This window comes from Dromaius novaehollandiae, chromosome 1 (genome assembly GCF_036370855.1).
Source record: "Dromaius novaehollandiae isolate bDroNov1 chromosome 1, bDroNov1.hap1, whole genome shotgun sequence".
NCBI classification, from domain to species: Eukaryota; Metazoa; Chordata; class Aves; order Casuariiformes; family Dromaiidae; genus Dromaius; species Dromaius novaehollandiae.
In genome coordinates this window covers 155,476,077-155,498,088 of record NC_088098.1, presented here as the reverse complement: position 1 = coordinate 155,498,088, position 22,012 = coordinate 155,476,077, and the positions used below count along the sequence as shown (strand labels likewise).

Genomic DNA, 22,012 nt, shown 5'->3' with positions numbered 1-22,012 from the left:
TGGATGCAGTTGTTTGAGTGCAAGCAAATGGTTACATGCATGCTAGAAACAGCCTGCTTCAGTTGAAATTCAGCTCTCATCAATCATCTTTGTTTCCAGAAGGTACCTAGGAGTTTTGCTGGTCTGGCCAACAATTTGCAAAATCACTGGTCAATCCATGCAGCTCAGCTGGAATGTTACTCTCAATTTGCATAAATTCCAGTAATCTTACATATGGATGGTGTACCACATATATTACAAAGTCTATTTAAAATATTAACTTTTCTGTAGCCTGTAGCATTTTGCCTTAAAATGTTCAAAGGACAATTTAACTTCAAAGGAAATCAGGCAGCCAAAGTTTTTAACTAGTTTTGGAATTCAAGACTGATACAGCCTTTATACACAGAACATGCAGTATGCGTTTCTATGATTCAGTCAAAGACAACTTGTTGGGCTGTTCACAATTTCTTCCACATTCTGATAAAAGATTACTGAGAAAGATTAAAGAGAAACATGATTTCAAAACTGTTAAAGACTTGTTCAAATTGCCAGTGAAAGTATCATGTCTAAACAAAATATTCAGATACAATGTAATATGGTTCTTTATTTTTTTTTAAATCCAATTTGTAAAGGTCCCTTTTTAAACAAAACAAGAACAAAAAAAATCAACACAATTCAGAGGGCTTATCTCATTTACCATTTTCTTCCCCACTCTTCATTTATCATACCACAATGCAGTAGCTTATATTATTAGTGCTCATATAGTGCACTTACATGAAGTTTTGATTTGTGTATTAAGCTTTAAATACAACATATTTTCTGTGAGCATAGCCCAAAGACTACACAACATTACATTTTCAAAGCATATGTTTAAAAAAAAGGACAATAAATGTATATCTAAGACAGTCAAACTCAAATATTTTGACTTGGCAAATTCTATAACAAGTAACAGTAATTTAAAACTGTGTACAAAGCAGAACAGTGCGAACATGCCTCCAGTCTGTGAGCTATGGTAAAATATCAAGCATACATATAAAGAAGAGAAGCAAAATAAAAATGCCACAAATTCAGAACTAACCTGAGGCATACCCAATTGCAACTGAACAAGGCAACCCACTTTCCCACTCTATAACGCAAAGAGCCCAGCAACAACAATAAGCACTTCTATGCTACAGAAAGTGAAACATTAACTTTTCAAATTTTGTCTTTGCATTTTTAAACAACTCGTTCAAAAAAACTGAAAAGGTGAACATCTAATTATACTAAACAAATGTACAAATTAGAAAGTTAGAGAAGCTCCGTAAGATTGCCACTTTTCAAACCTTGCATAGTGATAGCTGGCATTGATATTGCTACCATAGCTTCAGCAGAAGATATGAAAAAGGAAAATCTTTACTTCAAAGGGATGCACATAGGTAACATACAACTCATTTTCTTCACAAAACTCTGTTAATTGTTTTAATAAAAGGGAAAACAGTTCTAAAAAGGGAAAGATAGTGTTCACAAGCTTAGAAATAAAAAAATACAAAACCAGAACATTCCATAATAAAAAAATGAAAATAATAAACATTCCATCATAACAGCACCTGTTTTATCACTAAATAAGCCCCATACATGCAACAAACTACAACTATTGTATAAGGCTGTCAAATTAAAGGTTTACTTTTTATATAAACAAAGTGTAAAAATAGCAATAAGTTGCAATCTTCAAATTTAATGCTGTGTGGGTGTTCTGTCCCCCCAGATTCATTTGGTAGCAATTTCAATATGCATTTGACATAAAGGTCATTCATCTAGGAACCATGATACAAATACATTGTGCCTAAGACAGTATTATCATATTTCTGTTCAACTTTAACAGAATTGGAATGCTCAACAACACTACTAAGTTCAGGGATGCTCTCAGCAGTATCCCCAAAACCATGATAGTGTCCATAGTGCAAAGTATCTCCAAGGTCTTCCACCCATGAGGGTCGGTTAGATACACAGCTACTTGGGCTTCCATTCAGATGCAGAGATCCACACATATCAGTGGAACTATTCATGGCTTTTTCAGGTTCCTCAGTGCCATTACTGGTATGCATTCGATGCCTACTAGGAGAGGTTGTTCCAGAAATTACTCCATTAGGTGTTAATGTTAAACATTCTTCATGCCTGGTATCCATTCCACTGAGCTGTTGTGCAGCGGTGAAGTCCAAATGTCCATTGATGGCACATCCATTTGTCAGTGCATTCAATATGGAGCTACTGCTATTCATATCTGCATTAAGAAATACACCTGTCACCAAAAATTAAGAATCAATCAAAATACATCAAAATGTCTCCACTACACTCCACTTATTTTAAAAATTCTTCCATACACAGCTTTGAAAATAAATCTACCTTTTCTTTATCCATAACAATACAGGTAGTTCAAAGTAATGAGATCTGACCAGTAAGCTTGAAGCACAGATTCTAGTGTTGAAAATGTAACTATCTATCTACATTCAATGTGTAAATATACCTATATTAATCTTTCCAAAGACAATGCAACTTTTCAGAAAGTATTTTATTTAACTGCATGAAATAAGTGTAGGGTAGCAGACAATATTCTGGGCATTCTGAAAAGTGGAATAAAAGGCATCTTTCCATCTTAACTGTAATGCCCACTTGGGATGAAAGAGTAAACATATAGAGGAACTTAGTATCTGTGAGAAGATGAAGGTTTTTTTTTATTTCAGTCATAACTAAATTGTGGCTCTTTTTTCCTTTCTTGTGGGCTCTGAGAGTACAGTATAGACTGAAACAGGCCGAATAAACAAATGCTTATATTGGGGTACTAATATAAAATATGTTTCAAATTTCCTTTATTCAGAAAGTATTTCAATTTTTCTAGCAGTCTGCTAGATAAGATATTAAGCAGAAAAAAACAGGCGTATATTTAATGATAAGTTTATAATAACATCTGTACAATCCACATGCAAAATGCCATATACAATAGCAACAGCAGAGTGCACAGAAGACTAAAAAAATTAGTAGCAGGAAACAAAATGCTAAAAATGTGCATGCGAAAAACACTGACAACTGTTTTAAAGCAATTTTTCTTTTGAATTTAGTAATTATTACAATATTTTTATTTCCATAAACAGATTTCATCAGCATGTCTGAAAGGTATGTTTTTGCAGTGGTACTCAAAGTACTGGCACAAAAAATGGATGATAGATTCTGCCTTAAAAATACCTACGAGTAAAGGACATCTAAAATTTACATCTATATTGGCAAAGATTAGTAAGGCAAACCTAGAAACTACAGACATACATGGTGACATTTAGGTTTTACATTCTGTTATTATCCCTGGATATATGCACATATGTTTATGCATACATGAAAGCATCAACTTATGTGCAAAATAGGATTGTATTTACTGTTTCATTTCCAGTTCAAGCCAGTGAATAAGTCTGTTGGTAATGTGCCACATTTATAAAACCCTGGGTTCCTGTTTAAGTGACACATAATGAGTACCACTGTTTGACAAGGAAGAATCAAAAATTCTGGTTTTCTATTAGTCCTTTGCATGGTTATAATTTGAGATATGGATTATGATACTGATACTTCACATACAGTAATATGCAATGCCAAAAACGTATCAGTTTTGAAACTCTATGGATGTACTTACTGGAGTTTCCTGTTTCATCCCTACACTAAAGTAACCACACCAGTTCAACTCACTAACCAGATTGTTATTGAAGGTGGAAAAAACCCCAAACCCATCAAGACATCAACCCTACTATTTCAGTAAAGAAAATGTACAGAAAGAATTTCATATAGTGTTTATTAACTGAAAAGTGCAAAATTTTAACTGTTTAAAAATAAGTTCTTATTAGGCTGGCTTTGCCAAACCAATTTTAATAAAAATGGCACTACTGTTAGTTAATATGCAAAAGTAGGTAATGAATAGCTCTAGTGATAATTACAGAATGTTATTATTTGTTAAAAATTAGCACCTATAGTAACAGAATATATTTATGAAAGACAATCATTTTTCCATAAACACTTGGTAATTATCACTGGAAAATATCATAATCTACTTTTAAAGCACTGAATATATATATATATTTATTCCTAATATATTAAAATATCTATTCATTATCATTCCCTTTGGTGAATCTGATCTGTGGTACAAAGCATAAACATTTTTATCACAGAACAAATTAAAGTAATAAATTCATTTCAAAATGTAATAATGCACTATCATAGTAACTCCATGCCTTTACCTACCAAGGGCATGGAGAAGCTGACCCAAAACAGTTTTCATCAAAACTCTATACACACCCTGGGGTTACCAAAAGCATCTTGATTGAGCAGCCCTTAAAAAACTTATAGCATTAATACTCACTAATACTACTAACATTATGACTGTTTCATGAAGATCAGTACAAAATTCAAACACTGCTTTTCAAGGTACTTTAGTTCCAAATACCATTTTTAAGACCTGCAACATCCAGTCTTCTATTTGCATAAAACAAAAACAGAAGTTGTTCATAGCAGGATCCTGCACTTACACTGTTGTGTCTGAACAAATTTTGAACACGTGTATGTCTAGACTACTCTTTATAGCATTTGTTGAACTAATTTGAATATAGTTTAGTTGTAACATACATTATTTGCAAAGCTATATAAGCACTAGGATATGTTTCCCTACTAAATCTTCTTACTAGCAATTAAATCTATTTAATGGAAATGAAATCAATCGTTTAAATTATTCCTGAATTTCCTTTAACCTGAAATCATGGCAACTAAAAACAAGGCACAATGTAATACAAGCTTCAGGTTAAAAGTGAAACAGCCATAGTGGATTTCTGTTTATCTCAGAACTACTAATAAGCCTTCTCCTTTACTGTTACAATATGTTGAATGAAACAGCTGATTTTAGATAACTACTAAAACCCCAAATAATGGGTGTTACAGCAATACAATAGTTTTCAAGACTCTAGACAACAATGTGCAAAAATAAAGGATTAAGTTTTATGCTCAAATTAAAAATAAAATGCATATTGATTCTTGCAACAACAAGGAGTTTGCATTGCAGAAACAGTGTATATTTCAATTTCTTTTGGTCCAACAGAACTACTCTCCTGTTGTTTGGTGTCTTCAACCATTTGAATGTTGTTGTAGTTAACAGGAAACTGTCCACTCCCACCTGATACAACAGCAAACTCTCTATCAATGTGCATATTGTCAGCATCATCCGCACCTCCTCCATTCATCATTGGTATTAAGCCATCAAAGCTATAAGCTGGTAAAAAAAAAAAGTTTACATTTAGTCACTGATGCACATTTGAAAACTCAGCCAAACAAAAAATTAAGTATTTCTGCTACTATAACAAAAGCTTTTTAGAAAGAAATATAATTTTTCAGTTTTGAAAGCTTTAAATATACCTATATTTGCAATTCTCAATGGGGGAATAAGTAAAGATAAATAGTTGCACATTCATTATCCTCCATGGTGGAGAAAAATTACTAATTAGTACTAGTCTATCAGACTTTGCACTCAGTCTGATGTACTGTGAGAATGAATAAAGAGTAATTTAAATTATCCACACGTGGGCTTTACAGCTAGCACACCTGATAAACAAAAGCAGTTTCTATCTCAGAAAACATGTACTCTGTCAGTCCAGACTGCTCCCTCATTCACTCCAGGTTCCTGTTTCCCATACTGCACACTCCATTCATACTAGACTGCTCCAGGAACCTCAAGATAGAGCTCTCCTCAGATAAAAACTGATGAGTGGTTACGCTGCTGTGGGAACTGCTTTAATAAGCAAGATGGATTTGGCTTCACTAGCTCTTGTACCTTCCATCCAAGGCACTCCTCCAGTACCATCCCAGCAGATCCTGCACTGTCTCACACTGATGTTGACACACCTTTCTACACATTGCACATACTCTTAGCATCATGCTATAAAGATCTACTTTGGTAGACTGCAAGACAGCGCTCTCATTAGCTGGGGCACAACTGAAATAAACTACTTGTTTTTAAAGATCCTTAAGCAATTGCTGAAGTGTTTCAGGGCCAAAGAAATTATACAGGGCTTAAAGGAGACCATGGCCCTCATACCAGGGGGCCTCAAACTACCCTCAGCCAGGACAGGAAAGGCAAGTTTTGCTAGCTGCCTCGAGGAATATGGAAGTGCAAGGGTACACTTGGGCACTGCACCCCCATCCCCACCCCAAGAACACCTAAAAGTGGCCCTGCTGGGCCCATATTGCTGACTGGTATGGTCACCTGCTGCATATAGCAAGTAAGTATTGTGTGTAGGATGTACAGGACACTGCAAGACCTTCGGTGCCAAGGGCCATAAACAAGATATTAAGAGTAGGACCGCCACACATACACCTGTGTGATCAGTCCATTCTGTAGCAGGCTAACAGTGAGTCTTGTCTGTTGTGCATTACCCTCTGTCAGCCAGCCCAGGAAGCAAGGATAAATTCTTGAGCTACTACATTTCACAAGATATGGAGAGAAAATCCAGCCAACACTTCCACGGCAAAAGTAGAAAATATTTGGTATACATTTTGAAATTGCCTTGCAACAGTGGTGGCTACTGGTTTTAATCGTGCTTCAGTTCAGCTTCACCCTCTGGAACTCAGTTTTATATTACATCAGAAGAGAGTAACTAGTTTGTATCACAGTATATCCTGTATTGATGTTACATAATTTTGAGGCAAATTTCTTTTTAATACTATGCACCTACCTAAAAGCAGATACATGCGTACACATAAACAAAATTATGTGCAAGCAACCCCCCCCCACACACCTTGTTTAGCCATTCCAGGACAAAAGGTGAAGCACAGCTTAAATATTCCTCTTACTCCAACTCCATTGCTTCCAGTTTCATTGTAACATGCTTACACTGTGCCTAGTCACAGTATGTGTTTTTTTTTCAAAGCAGTGATTGTTCCGATTTGGGGTAAGGCCATCAAAATCCTACCCTTCCCAGCAAATACTGGTTGCCTGCACTCTCTCCATGTTTATCTCCTGAATCTGCTGCGTAACTAGTCTTTAAAGTAGAGGACAATATACTGGTGTGGTTTTAAAAAGAACATGATCACAAAATAGGGCATATTTTCTAAAAAGGCTAGGTAAGGACAAACATGTACTGATGACTTCTCATACCACACCTTTGTTGTTTAAAAAGCATCTCAAGAATAGTGATTTATTCTCACTCCAGCAGACTTTTTGCATGGACATGATAAATAATACTGATGCTGATGCCTTTGAGGGCAGACACAGATCAGAAACTTTAGCTTAAACAATTTGGAAGAATCTCCTAATAACTGTAAAAACTTTCAAGCAAACACGACAAGGCCTTTAGCTTTGTTTACAAAGGTCTTAAAAGTCCTGCTGGTAAAAAAAAAGCTCAAAAACCACCTACTCTGGCTGGTTAGATATCCTGTCCTTTGGCATCTCCATAATTGCTTAGGAGACCTCATTCACTTAAACATACTATCTGTATTTGTTCATTCCATCTAACTTTTCACTGCTGCGGTTGTTTATGCTTAAAGGTAATATAGAAACTAGGGCTATTTCATGGCAATACATATTCTAAAAATAGCTAGGCCAGTACCATGCCTACAGATTTGGGGGAAATGCTATCTATTAACCAGGCTGGAATCGTTTTCTGAAACTAAGAGATTACTGGTCATGAACTCAGAAGGAATACCTCTCCAAAACAAAAGATGTGTATCTTTGATTTCAAGCAGTGTCTCCTGGTAACAGAATATGAATTGCATGTATCGAAGATATCTTTCCTTGGATCTGTTATGGGCACCTGTAGACTGCATAAAGTTTCTTTTTCTAACCAGCTACTTAAGTGCTTTATTTCTGAAAGGCAGTCTTATATTTAATTGTATAGGAACTCTTCTCCATCATGAAATTACTTATGGTTTAGACCAATTACAGAAGGTACCAAATCCTGTTTATGATCAGCTATGCATTTCAATATTATGACCTCTGATGCTGGGAAAGTTGAAATGTCAGCTGGAGTCACAGTCATCTGGATAGTAAGTACTAAAGGAAATATTACTGAATGTCAATATTGATGTGATTTATGTTGTCTGTGTCATATTTGCCAACATCATTTCACTCTATTTCCACTCTTGTATCTGGAACAAAGCACTGGTTGAACTCATTTTATTTGGCTCATTGAAAGTCACTTCTGAACAAGTGACCTGTTAGAACAACAAAAACTTTGACTGAAGAAAGTGTCTTCAATGAAGATCTACGAAGTCCCTTTCCTGATGCTGGAGTCAGGATCAAGAAATGAGAGGCCTGAGTGCAGAATGCTGAATTCCTTTTAATAAGAATTTACTGAGATGGTCCCCAGAAAGGGAGCAGAGAGTATTATTCTCTCTCATACTATTCAAGGTGTTCACAAGATTTGAAAAGGATTTCTTTACATAGCCACCAAAAAGTATCCATGAGATTGTACCATCTCATTATTGACAGGAAAGGAAGAAATAATATCCTCAATATGTTAAGGCTAAATAGGAATCCTTAAGGTTCACTTTAGTCTGACCTCATCCTATAATCCCTTAAAGAGTGCTAATGATCCTGGAAACTTAAGGTATGTTAACTTAACATTGTAGGCATAACCCTTCTTGACTGAGAAAGTTTTTTGAGCCAAAATTTCTTTCACCCATCTCACCTAACAAACAGTTTTTGAAGTGGGAGTTAATCATGATGTGGCAAATTACCGTCATAACATCCAGGCATCTTTGTGAATTTATGTAACATTATTTGGGTACCCCAAAGACAGAACTGAGGAAGGAGTAGAAGCCAATTCCAGCTTCTGCTCTTCAGAACATTATCCTTGGCATCATGTAACTTAAACACTCTCTGGAACTAAAAATTTGGGAACACACCAAGTTGATGACAGGGAGAATCAGGATCTTGTGCACATGTATACTCTTCAAAGGATGGAATAACGATAATCATCTACTTGTTTTATTAAAATGCAATTTAGATATGTAAGCAAGTTTGTCAATAATACTCAACATCCATTCTGAACTGCTTTAAAATGTTTATTTTCCTTTCTCAGCAACAGTATCACCCTTCCCCTTTTACCTCTGGGGTCTCACCTTCAGTTCTAGCCTTCTTTACTCCAGCAGACTCCATATCTTCAAAGGATCTCTTTCGACTTGTCCCACCACTGAATGGATTGGGACCTGCATTCTGGTGAACCTCATTTAAGGTGCCATTGCTATAGAAACGATTCAGGTGACAGTTCTGGAGGTTCAAGAGAAACTGGGCACATTCTTGGAAGCCCTGGGTATGTGCAAGGTCTGCTGCTGTCAGGCCACTGGCATTTCTCAAGCTGTACAATACAAAGACACTGAATTACACTCATTCATCAACCTAGCTTGGCTGCTGCTGCTGCTCTTACTGACTAACTATCTGTTGGTGATGAGAGAAAACATACACTTAGCAAATTTCCATTAAGAAATTAGTTATCAATCTTAGTTTTATAACTAACTTAACTTTTCGCACATATATCTGGTTTCTAAGCAAAATTTGGGAGACAATACACTTTCAATAAAATCAATATACTATGTGCTTTTAAAAAAGCATCTTCCTATTTAAACTTCTCAAAATACTTTATTCTAAAATAGTCTGAAGTATTTCATCTTTACACAAACTTCAGACTAATTCAAGCCTTGAATTTTACCATCTTCTGCAGTTTATTTTGCAATCTATTTCTTTATCTTGAGTAAAAGATTAAATACTCAAAACAAACTTAACATGACTTGGCAATTGTCCATGGCATTCTGGTTTCTAAGGTAACAACAACATCACTATTCTTCCTAACAATAAAATATATACATATATAGAAAAAGATAGATAGATAAAGATGATATATTTAATTATGCTTTGCTTATACTTTTTTCTGGTCTGTTTCTCATTTCAAAGTGTGTGACATCATAAATGCTGAGACTTGCTTTGTTATTTGACCCAAGACTTTTCCATCTAAAAAGAGAAATGGCACTGGATTTTGAGTATTTTAATGTATCAAAGAGATTAAGAATTAAATCAGGCAGGACATTTAGAGCTGTAGAGATTTATTTTAAAAGAGTGCTATATCAAAAACATTTACACAACCATACAGTATGTCTATGCTTAGAAATTCAAACACTGTAACTTCATAAGGAAGTACATAAAAGAACAGAGACAAGAAGGCTGGAAATGACAAAACTAGCATGAAGAAAAAGATGCCAATAGATCAGGTTTTCTAAGTTTTTCTTCCTTTCCAGACAGATCTATTTCGTCAGAAAATTGGATTTTTGTTTCTGGGCTTCAGTAGTTTAGACAGGCACGTTACTTAAAAATCCAGAAACAGACCCGCTAACAGAGTAAGAGTTCAGAAGATTAACAGACCTGACTCCACTGTTCAAACTCACATGAAGTGCAGAACAAACTGCTCACTCCAGCTCACATTGAGAAAACAAAGAACAAAGACCGTCTTTGCTTCCTAGGATACTGCAACTTCATTGCTATAAAAAGAGCTTAAAAATCTTTATAAATTTACTGTTATAGCAAAACTAATTCTATAAATGGATACAGTTGGACTGCATAAAATTTGGAAGGATAAGTGAAGATGCTACAGAATCAGAAAATTCATTAACTAGGGAAGATCAGTATAATTTAACTCCATACTAGAATATTCTAAGACATCGCCTACTTGGACTACTAGTGAAAAATCTAGAGAACAGCAACAGACACTGGTCTAAAAAGAAAGAATTAAAAAAAAAAAAAAAAAAAAAAAAAAAACAGAAAACCCAAACACTGAAGAAACTAGATTTATTCAGTCAAAAGAAGTGAAACCTCAAGGTAGAGGTATTATTTTCAAATACTTAAAAAGTATCTGCAAAGAAACTAAACTCTTCTGTGTGTCTGGTGCAGACAGTATATGAAGTAATGGAATTAACTAAAGCAAAGGATATTTTAAGTTAGACATCAGGAGAAAGTTTCGGAGTGTAAGTTAGTTAAGGTTGCTGAATCTCCAGAGGTTTTTCTTTCCCCCTTTTTAAGAACAGATCATAATTCCACAAATTTTGCAAACATAGTCAATCCTTTCTGGTGCGGAATTAGATACCATGTTGAAGTCCCTTCTAACCACTATTCAATACTCTTTTGGTAGTTCTAGTTTACTTTTTTAGAATACAGACATTAAACAATGCAACAGGAAATAGAAATTTAAACATATTCTTCTTGAACAAAGAGAATAGCTCAATTTTCTCAAATCTGTTTTCAAGTTGCTAGTCTCAAAAGGATGGTGAAGGAAATCTAAACAAGAGCAAATGAAAGTTAGGCAAAGGTTAAAAAAAAGCACAATACAGTGTTGACTGACTGCCTAATTTAAGCAATCAAGGAATAAATAATACTATTAATTAGCAAATGTTATTGAACGTTATCTCTGCTTTGAAGAGTGGACTGCAAGACAGACTACAGTTACATCACCAAAGGAATGCTGAAATGAGTTGCTGGAGGCATTTGGAGATGTACAAATTAAGATGCAAGTGTGCAATACTACATGGACAAATTCTGGGAAGGGAAAGTTGTTTTCCCAAAAATAACAAAAATAAGCTTTAAGTTAGTGTTTGTCAGATATTAAAATACAATGAAGCTTTAAAAAAAGAGATTTTTTTTAGTATCTCTGCCCATCCTTCCCTCCCTGAACAGTTTATCCTTAACAAACAAACACTCCCTTCCAGAGGAGTATTTTAAGAGCAGTACTGCAGAGGTTCTCAAGGGGCTCAAGCACATTGGATATAACATTCTTGATGCAGAGATAGGAAAGACATCTCTCAAAAATCTGAGTCTGAATTTAACTTATCAGCTCCAAGGGAATTTCCTGTGTCAGGAAGTTGGTAATGAAAAAAAAGAGAAAAATACAAAGTTAAACAGAATAAAAGGGGATTAAAAGATCTAGATGAATACAGATGGTCAGCTGCTACTAAACAGAATACAACTGTTAAGTTCTGCCTGCTTCCTCTCAATGTGAATACTAATCGGAGTGTCTTTTCACTATCCAGCTGTCAACTTCCATGCATTTAATGTAAAGGTGATCTGGGACTTCAGTCCTTTCAAATTTCTGGCTTGCATTCCAGCATTACTGGGAAAGAGAAAAGGAGAGGTGGGTAAAGATAATAACCTCATAAATCTCAGTTCCCTAGAAAAACAGGCCAGAAAAAATTAAAAAGACCTATTTAATTTAGTTGCTTTTTTCTAGCCTTCTCTAGAAGCAAAATCTGCCATGGAAACAGAAAATGGCAGCAAGAACTACCCATACTATACTACCTCATCATAACAAAAGGCAAGTAATTCAAGAAAAAAACAGCAACTCAATTAGCCATGTGCATGAAAGGAAAAAAAAAAACAAAAAAAAATACAAAAAGCAAAAAGCCACACCTCTAGCACCTATTACGCAGTCTTACCAGATTGGCAGAGTTTTTTGATACAAATTAATCAAAAAATATTTCTAAAATATGTTATTAGATGAATGAGAAATACTACCATCACTCTGAGGATTCTGAGTGAACAAATAGAAAAACACTCTTATACAGTCTTCTAGAAGTCCTGAATTGGAATACCTGAATGAACTAAAAAGCTAGAATATTTATCACACCTTTCTTTAAAAGCACTGATCTGGACTTTGAGTGGTAAGTTTGAGACCACCCTTTTACAGCAGCAGTTACAAGGGGTTGGAATCACATCTATTATTAAATCCTTTCAGAATCTGCAACGTGTAGTCTACCTCAAATGCTGCCAGTATTTGAGAGTAATGTAGCCAGCTCAGCTTAGTCCCTGAGCTAAGAATACAAAAGCCACTGCTGTAACAGACTTCATTATAGGACTGAGATTAGAAACAGTTCACTCCACTGGATTCCTCTTGGTCTCATGTGTAGTCAAATCTCCTATAAGCTATCTGGCCATATGTCAGTCCTTGGTTATGAATCACAATTATGTAAACTGACTCTATCAAGAGAAAAGAGGAAGGAGCAGTAATCGAAGATTCATCTGGCTATTAGGTAGATTATACGATATGACATGGACTACAAAGTTTAAAAAATCAAACAGCAGGAAATTCAAAGAGTTAATCAGTATATAGAAGTAAATTTTCAACTACGAAAGCTATTAAAAATGTCCCTTGAAAGATACTTTTCTTAATTTCTCATAGCTCCTGATAAAGAACTTTTGACTAGCTAAAGGATACTGTAACAAAAAATAACCTCAAGACTTGCTGTGAAAGCAAGCAGTGGAGAAAAAAATGTAAACCTTTGGATAACATGGACAGAAATATCTCAGTGTTGCATATGCCCCTCAAAAAAACCTCTTTTCTACCCACTCTGTTTTTTTGTATGTTAAAAATCCCTCAGTACCAGTTACCATGTGAGTTTAACCCTAATCTTGAAGTATCTGAAGGTCCGAGGAAGCTCAGAATACACTACTGGATACTAAATCTTAAGGCAAGCTGCAATTTCGCTGCTGCTAATCATATAGCAAATATGACAGCTCTATTTCTGCAACTGTATTACCCAGAATATAGAAACGAATACAAGGAGAAATGTCCTGAAAAGCTGTTTAAAAAAAAGACACTGCGGTTCAGGAAAAGGTTATGTTTTCTTTCAGCATTCTTCTGTAAGCTAGGTTACCTACCTGAAACAAGACTAGGCAAGTAACAAGCAATACAGACTGATATTTTTCAAAGAAGGAGATCTTATTAAGTAGCTGTCAGTAAGGCAGGTGAGAAAGGATGGAGGAACATCATATTAGACAAAAGAAAATTAGCCTAAGCCTTGAAAAGTTACATACATCTTAAGATTAATCAGTCTTCTATTAAATAGTGTTCACTGATGCGGTGCAATATTTTGTAAAGGTTGGCCTAGTTATTGTCAAAACAAACACATGATCCAAAACCACAAATCCCCCTCTATTTCCAATTTTTTTAAAAAAAGTCAGAAAGCACAAGACACCTTTGAAGGAGACCAGTCCACCTACAGAAATTGGTGGAGAAACTGAAGAAAGTACACTGAAAACTATAGCTCTGAAAATTCTTTTTTTTTGGCATCTACTCCACACAGGAGTATATGTGAAGGGCTGAACTGAATAATCCCTGACTTAACAAAAACTGTATTTAGTCCTGGATAAGGTTAAGTGGTCAGAAAGTCAATTAGCTCTGCACTTAGAAACACGTACTTGTATCATTTCCAAAGCAATTCATATATTTGAAAGAAGGAATGAGTCCTGTTAAGATTCTTTCACTTGAGAATATTTCTTTTGGCTTTACAGTTTATTCATTATTTCCATGCAACTGTTATTACTGCAGAGAAATTAGAAACATGAAGTGTGATATTATTTACCCCCATCCTTCTATGTAGGCTAAAATCCAGGAGCTGGGAATGATAAAGACATTATTCTCCTTGAAATACCTAAGTATGAGATGCTAACTCCAGAGCAAAGGAAAAGAGACAAATATAACTGAAAAGATACATTCTTCTCATTATAAAGTTACTCTAAATAAAAAAAAAACATAGAAAAAGTTCAGAGAAGTCTGGAAACGGAAAAGTAGAAGTAGGTGACCTTAAAGTTCCTTGCCAGATTACATCTTAACTTGAATTATTCTGTAGTGACAAGTATTTTTTAAATAAATCCAAAAACATGTACTGTTTATTAAGAGTTTAAGATCTGACTTTTTGCATATACATTTATTCATATACCTTCTACAGTGCTTAAAACAACACTCTTATAATCCATTTTCTTCATCCATCAAGTGATGTCCACAGGCAGTCTTCAAAACTTTTGACTAATCTTGGTGTGAAGAGGACTTTTTTTTTTAATTCCATGTTTCTCCCTTCAGTTGACATCATCACAATGCCCATTTTAAAGGCCCAGTTCATCTGAGAGTCTTGGTGTCAAATTAAAGCAGCTATTAAGAGGATACTGATGAAGTACATGCACAGATAATTCCTTCTGAAATGCTTTTAAAAATGCTGCCTGAGGGTCTAATTCAATTATTCAATTATTAATAAAAAAGAAAGAAAAATGTATTATCTGACTAAATAGGAACAGCGTATAGAAACAGGAAGTTAACTTTCAGTTTAGTTTTAGTTAAGCAGGATGCTTTTCACTATTTAAATCTAACCACAGTTTGTTGTTTTGAAAAATGCTCTAAAGGAAGAAAAACCTGAAGCAAGCTCTCAGAAATGTGCAAGATACTTCCACTATGATTGAGTTATAGTAAGTAGAAAAAAAAATTAACCTAAAATTGTTTAAATGTAACTAACTTTCTTGTAAGAAAAGATTCACTTCAAGATAACTTACAAAATTTACTCTTAAAAGGATCTGCAGAAAGAGATAGACTTGTGCTTCTCGCATTGAATTTTAAATTATACTGTATTTACTTAGAAAATACCTTGATTCTAAGTTGTTTCAATTGTTCATATTTGTTATAATACTGGAGGAAAAAGCAAGTATATTTCTTCATGTCTTTACTATGTACTACTCAAAATACACTATCTTCCACTTATAATGTCACATACTTTGAAAAACAAATGTTTCTCTGAAAATTCAACATTAAATCTTTAAAAAAAACATGTATATATGTAGAAAAATCCCCTAAATGTATAATTTTAAATAGTGATTACATCACCTACAGCTTACTGTGTTTTTGTTAATGCCATGCGACAATCTAAGAAAATAAACCACAGTTTTTGTATATCAATGTAATATCTGTTAAAATACTGATCTCAACTTATCTATTGTTAGTTTACAAATAAAAATGTAGATAATTGTAAATTAGGGTAAGCAAAGCATGCAAATCTATAGATTCTATATCTGAATTCCTAGATTAGCATTAAAACCAATCACCGCAACAAATACCTCAACAGTATGCCTTGTGTGCAGAAAGGAAGCGATACTGAACATTCAATGCCACAACTGTAAGGTTTTCGGAGAAGCACCTGTGGCAGTTTCAGCAGTTTCTATATGGAATGCTCCCCCTTTCTAGGATTACTTGAAAAAATCAAGTCAATTCGAATTACGTAGCTGTAAAACATTGACATGTGTAGTTTTTACAGTTTCAGAATCTTCTGTTTGATTTAAACGGGCAATGGTGCATAAACAGGAAACTTATATCATAAGGGATCACATATTTGCAGGCAACATTAAGATTAAAAGTTACATTAACATACATAAAGTGCTGTAGCACATTATTCATTATGTAAGCCATTATCATGTGACCACCTTAACAACAAGACACTAAGCCTTTTATGCCTTTTAAGCATTATTACTTTCATCCTGAAACCAATTTGTCAGTTCTTCACTGAAATTTATACAGAATGGATTAAAATTACTGGTCAACTCATGGCTTCAATTACTTTAAATTTAGTATGCTGTATTTCAAAAGAATTAGTAACTATTCCTATACAAAAATTAGCAGATACAAGGATTAAAACAAAACAAAAGAAGAAAGAAAAAAAGATCAGAACACTAATACGCCCACAATGAGAAAAAAACGTTTCCTATAAACATCAGTATACTAGTCTAAAATTTCTAAAGCAAAATGTTTTTAAAATACTAAACTTTAAGTGTTTTAACCCTTTGGTGTCCAAATACAGAAGTTGTGAAATACTTTTTTTGGGAACATACTTTTTTCAGATACCAAGAGAAAAATATTCTTAACTAAGCAGACGTGTGTCATTGGTGGGGACAGCTATGAAAATTCATGCCAGGATTACATTCTGGGCCTCTACAAAAGCACAAGTTGGTGCCAAGTTTTTATTTCACAACAAAATATATGGCAGCTGAAATTATTTTAAACTTTTTAAAACTACGGTGAATAATCGTAGCACCTCCTCCAAAAATCATAAGGTGAGTATACTAGAAAGAATAAAGGTCTTTGAAGCTGCTTTGTTCACACCAAAATCAAGGTTCATCAAGAATTACGCAGCTATAACCAGCTCCTAGGTTCTTCAACTCACATCTGAGCAAATGCTAGCACAAGAAAGAATTCATTAACCATGGTATACAACATTAAAATACGAGAATCATGAGTAAAACGTCAAGGCTCTAAGTATTGTCAAGTGTTATAATTAATTTATATAGTTGGAATGTGCTGAATTTGTCTGGTTTAGATAATGACTTATTGCTCTGTTTTCCAATTTAACGCTTTAAGAAAGACCTTAAACAGGACTTGGATTTTTACTTTCTCTTGTAAAAAATGATTCATGTTTCCAAGTAAACTTTTGCCTTAACAATATACTACTATCTAACTTTGTCCGGTAGAAGCAATCAACAATATATTTTAATTTATACTTAATCACATAAGAAAGGATTCCTAAACACAGCTCACAAAAAAAGCTGTGAAGGATATGGTAACTTTTAAAATGACAGTCTGCTTGCAACATAGCATAACAGAAAAGACCTTTCCTGTTAAAACAAAAATAAAGATTCCCTAGATAGCTAGCAACAATGAATTTCAAATAAGCATCTTAGTAGTGCAGCCACTTTAAGTTCAAAGACAATAGAAAAGAGTTAATTAGCCATTCAACCTTATGAAAATCAGAACTATCACAGCTGCTGCTATTATGCTTCTAGAGATAGATTAGGAATTGTAGATAAAGTTGCTTACAATGCAGAAAGTGGTATGGAAGACTATTAAGGAAAAGTTCTGAGCAAACCCTGACTTGAAAAGATAATAGCCTTGCAACACAGATTCTGCCAAGATGCTTCTAGGAACAAATACGATCACCACATTTATCAACGTATAAATTGAAAAACGGTGACAATCTAGGATTAGAAAAATTAAGAAAGCAAGCTTCTATCAAATGTGCCAAATATGAAAGCAAGATAAAATTCATGAGAGTTAGTATAAAAAGCATGGACGGTAAAGGCTTGGGAATAAAACTAAAGAACTGAGGCAAATGAACTTCAAGCCACTGTTTTTATACCAACAGGAAAAAGAGCAAGCAAGAAAGGACTAACGGTATCAGATGGATTTATTATTTTCCAGTAATAGGCATCGAGAGAAAGATTTCCAAATCACATAAAATTTTATTTTTTGCAACAAAAATAACCAAATGTAATTATCTTTTCTTCAAGCAGATAGAAAATCTTTTGGATTAAGAAACTAGTAAAGTGCATGAAAGTGCTTTAAATGAGCTTAACAGAGTTTTTCTCAATTTAAGATTCTCTCAACTTAAAAGAAAATTTATCTACCACATATTATCAACATTGTGCAAAATAGAAAAAAGAACTGCTCTGAAACAGAAGAACATTTCTCTTCTAGAACATTCTTCCAAAACTATAGCTGCTGAAGCTATCCCAGGATTTGTTAAGCTTCCATGCAAGGAGATATGTCTCTTAACCTGTAACAAAAGTCACACATTTCACAACCTTTCGTGATCAACCTGAACATGCTACAGACCATGCTAGAACTGCCTAATGCTTTTGTCCATGTTCAAAGATACTAGCTGAACTATGATCAACTCCATAAAAAAGACACAAACTAGAAGAGCAAATAAAACCCAAACCAACAAATCTACCTGCAAAGGTTAGAACGTGTCGTAATCAACAATTCTCCAGTCATGTATCCAGTCAAAAATATCAACAGATCAAGCACAGTACCCTTACAGATCCTCACCACCACCAATATCTGAACTAATCATCAGAACTAGTCAATTCTATTTGTCAATATACTGCATCCTTGTTTCTGCGACCCCACTAACACGCTCTACCCAACTTCTACCTTCTAACACCTTGATTTCTACACCTGACTTAATTGCACACCACACTCAGCTTTCTGTTGCAAGAAATAGGTATTTTTTTCTGTGAAATAAGCTATCTTAAGGGAAGCCACACAGTGAACAAAAGCACAATATCATCTGAGAAGGCAGATCACTCCCACAAAAAAAACTAACATTCCTGTCAGAAATCTTAAGTTATCATCTTTTAAAAGTGTTGATACCATTTCACTGTCCTTTATCCAGCTCTTCTGGACTGAACTAAAGCAAAGAAACCAGTGCTATAAACCACAAAGTCTCATTGCTAATGAATAAGCTTCCCTATCAAGCTGACCCATATCCTGCATCCTTTCTTCAAGAAAGGTCACAAAATATCACTGCTTTAACAAAGAATTTAACTTTTTCCATTAAAAAGTACAAACCTCTTACATTCTTCTCTCTTTCTGAACTGATGTCAGTCACCACTGCTGTTATTTCACCTCTATTAAGAATAAGCCACTCAGACTGAGGAACCAAGTGGTGAGAATTTGCATAGTTTCCTACAATTACTCAAAACAGCTATGGCTGTGAAAACTATCTTTTTTCATCCTGGTTTACTGTAAGACTGAGCCTCTCTCTTCCACTCTTTGATTTACCAATTATCCATATATGTATGACTGGCCTCAGTATTCCCAAATATTTCCATGAAACTAATCCAAACAACTTATGATACTACCTAACTTCCTGGTCATCACCTCCTACAAACCACGTAAGTTCTTCTACAATGGTAAAAATCAAGAGTGAAACCAAATATGCAAAAAACTAGCAAGCTTTAATTGTAATTATTCTGAAAAAGAATTAGAGTTTCACTACATTTATACTGAAACATACAAGCACTTCAACTTTGCCTTTCCATAAAAATTTATGTATGATGGGAAAGGAAGCCAGTACCCCAAAACTTGTAGCCTCCATATTGCAGAATGACTAACAACAAGAATACTGGTGTGAGGGCCTTAAAATACTTATTACATACAATGAAACAAACAAACAAAAAAGTCACATATTTTCCTCAACTATACTGCACTGTCTAATAATACAACAGTATTAATTAATCTGGCCATTTAACTGCTATATGGAGAACAGACAATCAGGTTTGCGAAAGGAATTATCTATGAAGTGATCTTCAGAGTTGAAAAGTATTAAACATTACAAAAATATTAATATACTAATAAATATGTAAGAGCCATTCTATTGAAAAAGTGCCTAACTTATTTGTAAACAAATAATCAGTAAGAACTGGAAGTATTATTCTCAAGATGGAGTAAATGATCCTAAGAAAACAAAGTAGGATGTTGATTCTTCGACACTGAATCAATATAACAGTCTAGCATCCAAAGTAAAAAAAATGACATGGCAATATCATTTCAAATCATGGGTATGCAATACCAGAAGTTAGTTGCAGTTCAATATTAGAAGCTTGGTAGTTCAATTACCTAGATAAGGAATACAAACAAATGCTAAAAAATTACAGGTATCTGCTAAGTTTTTTAACTTAGAAGAAATCCAGACGTGCAGCAATATCTGCTTTCCAGATAATAAATAACTAACACAGGAGATATCCAAATCCTGAGACCCTTGAAGAGAACAGGCCAGAAGAATTTCCCCTTCAGACTTCAGAGGAACTGACTGTTTACATAATAACAGAATAACCCATTTTTAAAGGTCTCTCTATGTTGTTTATCGTCATGAAACCTACACTTCACTCTTCTGTCTATTCAGTAAAGACAACTGAACTTCAGAAAGGCAAGAAGTTGCAAAGGTACAAAGAAGAACAAAAGCTGATAAATCACTGCAGAGGTCATAATTAAAATTTGAAACAGACTTCACTTCAATGAGAAAAGTACTACAAGAATTTCACAAAGGGCTGATCCAAAGGCACCAAGAAGAATCTATATTAGACAGATTCCTACGTTACAGGGGAGGGGGAGCAGTTGTGAAGAAGAAACAAGAGGATTACATTTGTTTTTAAACAATGCAAGGCAGTTCACAGCACATCAGCTGTAAAGATGAATTAAGCCAGTGTCAAAGAATTAGAGAAAAGTTCTCACTAAAAAAATAAATACTGGAGATGCAACATTTCTGGCATTGTAAAAGGAGTGAATGCTAGTCAGCTTTAATACGCAAGTGGCTGAAATGCTTCCCTGAACAAGAAGCAGATGAATGTCATGATATGAATCTGTCATCTGGCAGAAACAGATGTACTGGTATATTTATTCCAGCATGTCAGTTATTTTCCCAAACCTGAAGACCAGAGTATCAGAAACCAGAAAGGAAAATACCTCTTCAAGTCCTTCTAGCATCCCATCATGGTAGACAAAACTCTGTTTTCCAAAAACCTTAAGATTTCTGCCTGGGAAAAATAAAAGCTTTCCTATTCCAGTATTCAAGCATCTTGATCAACCTAACTCTGTAGTAAGCAAGTAACAATGGTATTATTTTATCAGTACAGTCAGAAATGTTCTTCATCAAGATTTTCTATGTTCAATTGGATGGATACATATAAAGCCACATCCTCAGCTTAAGTTATATCTCTCTCTATCCCAGAATACAGATGAAACAAAAACTAGTATTTGAAGTCTCTCTCCTAGCTCTAGACTAAGTCACTAAGGAATATACAACTGTTCAAAAGACAGCTGCAGAAGAATTTTTATTCACAAGTAAGTGGACATGATACACAATTGAGTTGCATTAAAACACAGGCATGAAATGAAAGAAAACAGTTCAAATTAGTATAATTAACAGCTGCATCTGCTTAATTAATTTTTAATTTATTCAACAATGTCCTATGCTTATATCTGAATTTTATATTTATATATAAGCTCTGATATAATCTTTGAAATTGTATAATATCCAGTGTTTGAAAAATAGTGTACTAAAAGAGCAAAACAAAACATGGCACCAAGATGGCTTTACCTCTGTAAAGAGCTGTGGACACTTGGTTTGTCACCATTATAAATAATACACAATCAATCATACATAAATTGCATCATTATGCCTTTTTAGTGAAAATCCAGCAGTTATTATGGATACTTTTAAAAGGTACTATCCACATTAAAAAGTCAGTTACACAGCAAACCTTTTCACTCATATGAGGACATTGTGACCACCTGCTTCCCCCTCTTCAAGGGTCCATGAATACCATAGTTAGTGGAGCAACCATTTTTATGGCTGTAGGACATACTGTGCACAGAATATGCTTCAGCTAAAATGAGAA

At 34.5% G+C, this 22,012-nt stretch overlaps 1 protein-coding gene across 2 annotated transcripts in view; it reads right to left on the bottom strand.

Annotated features, from left to right (window-relative positions):
• Nucleotides 1-557: 557 nt before the first annotated feature.
• Nucleotides 558-22,012, bottom strand: part of ANKRD10 (ankyrin repeat domain 10) — a 37,448-nt gene continuing 15,993 nt past the window's right edge. Inside the window, exons 4-6 of one of the 2 annotated variants that reach the window (XM_064503922.1) lie at nt 9,100-9,335; nt 5,159-5,254; nt 558-2,257 (exon numbers count right to left, since the gene is read on the bottom strand). In XM_064503922.1, the coding sequence (XP_064359992.1) occupies nt 1,773-2,257; nt 5,159-5,254; nt 9,100-9,335 (817 nt within the window). In that variant the 3' untranslated portion in view covers nt 558-1,772. The remainder of the gene's footprint in view (nt 2,258-5,158; nt 5,255-9,099; nt 9,336-22,012) is intronic. The other variant, XM_064503923.1, reaches the window with a different exon arrangement.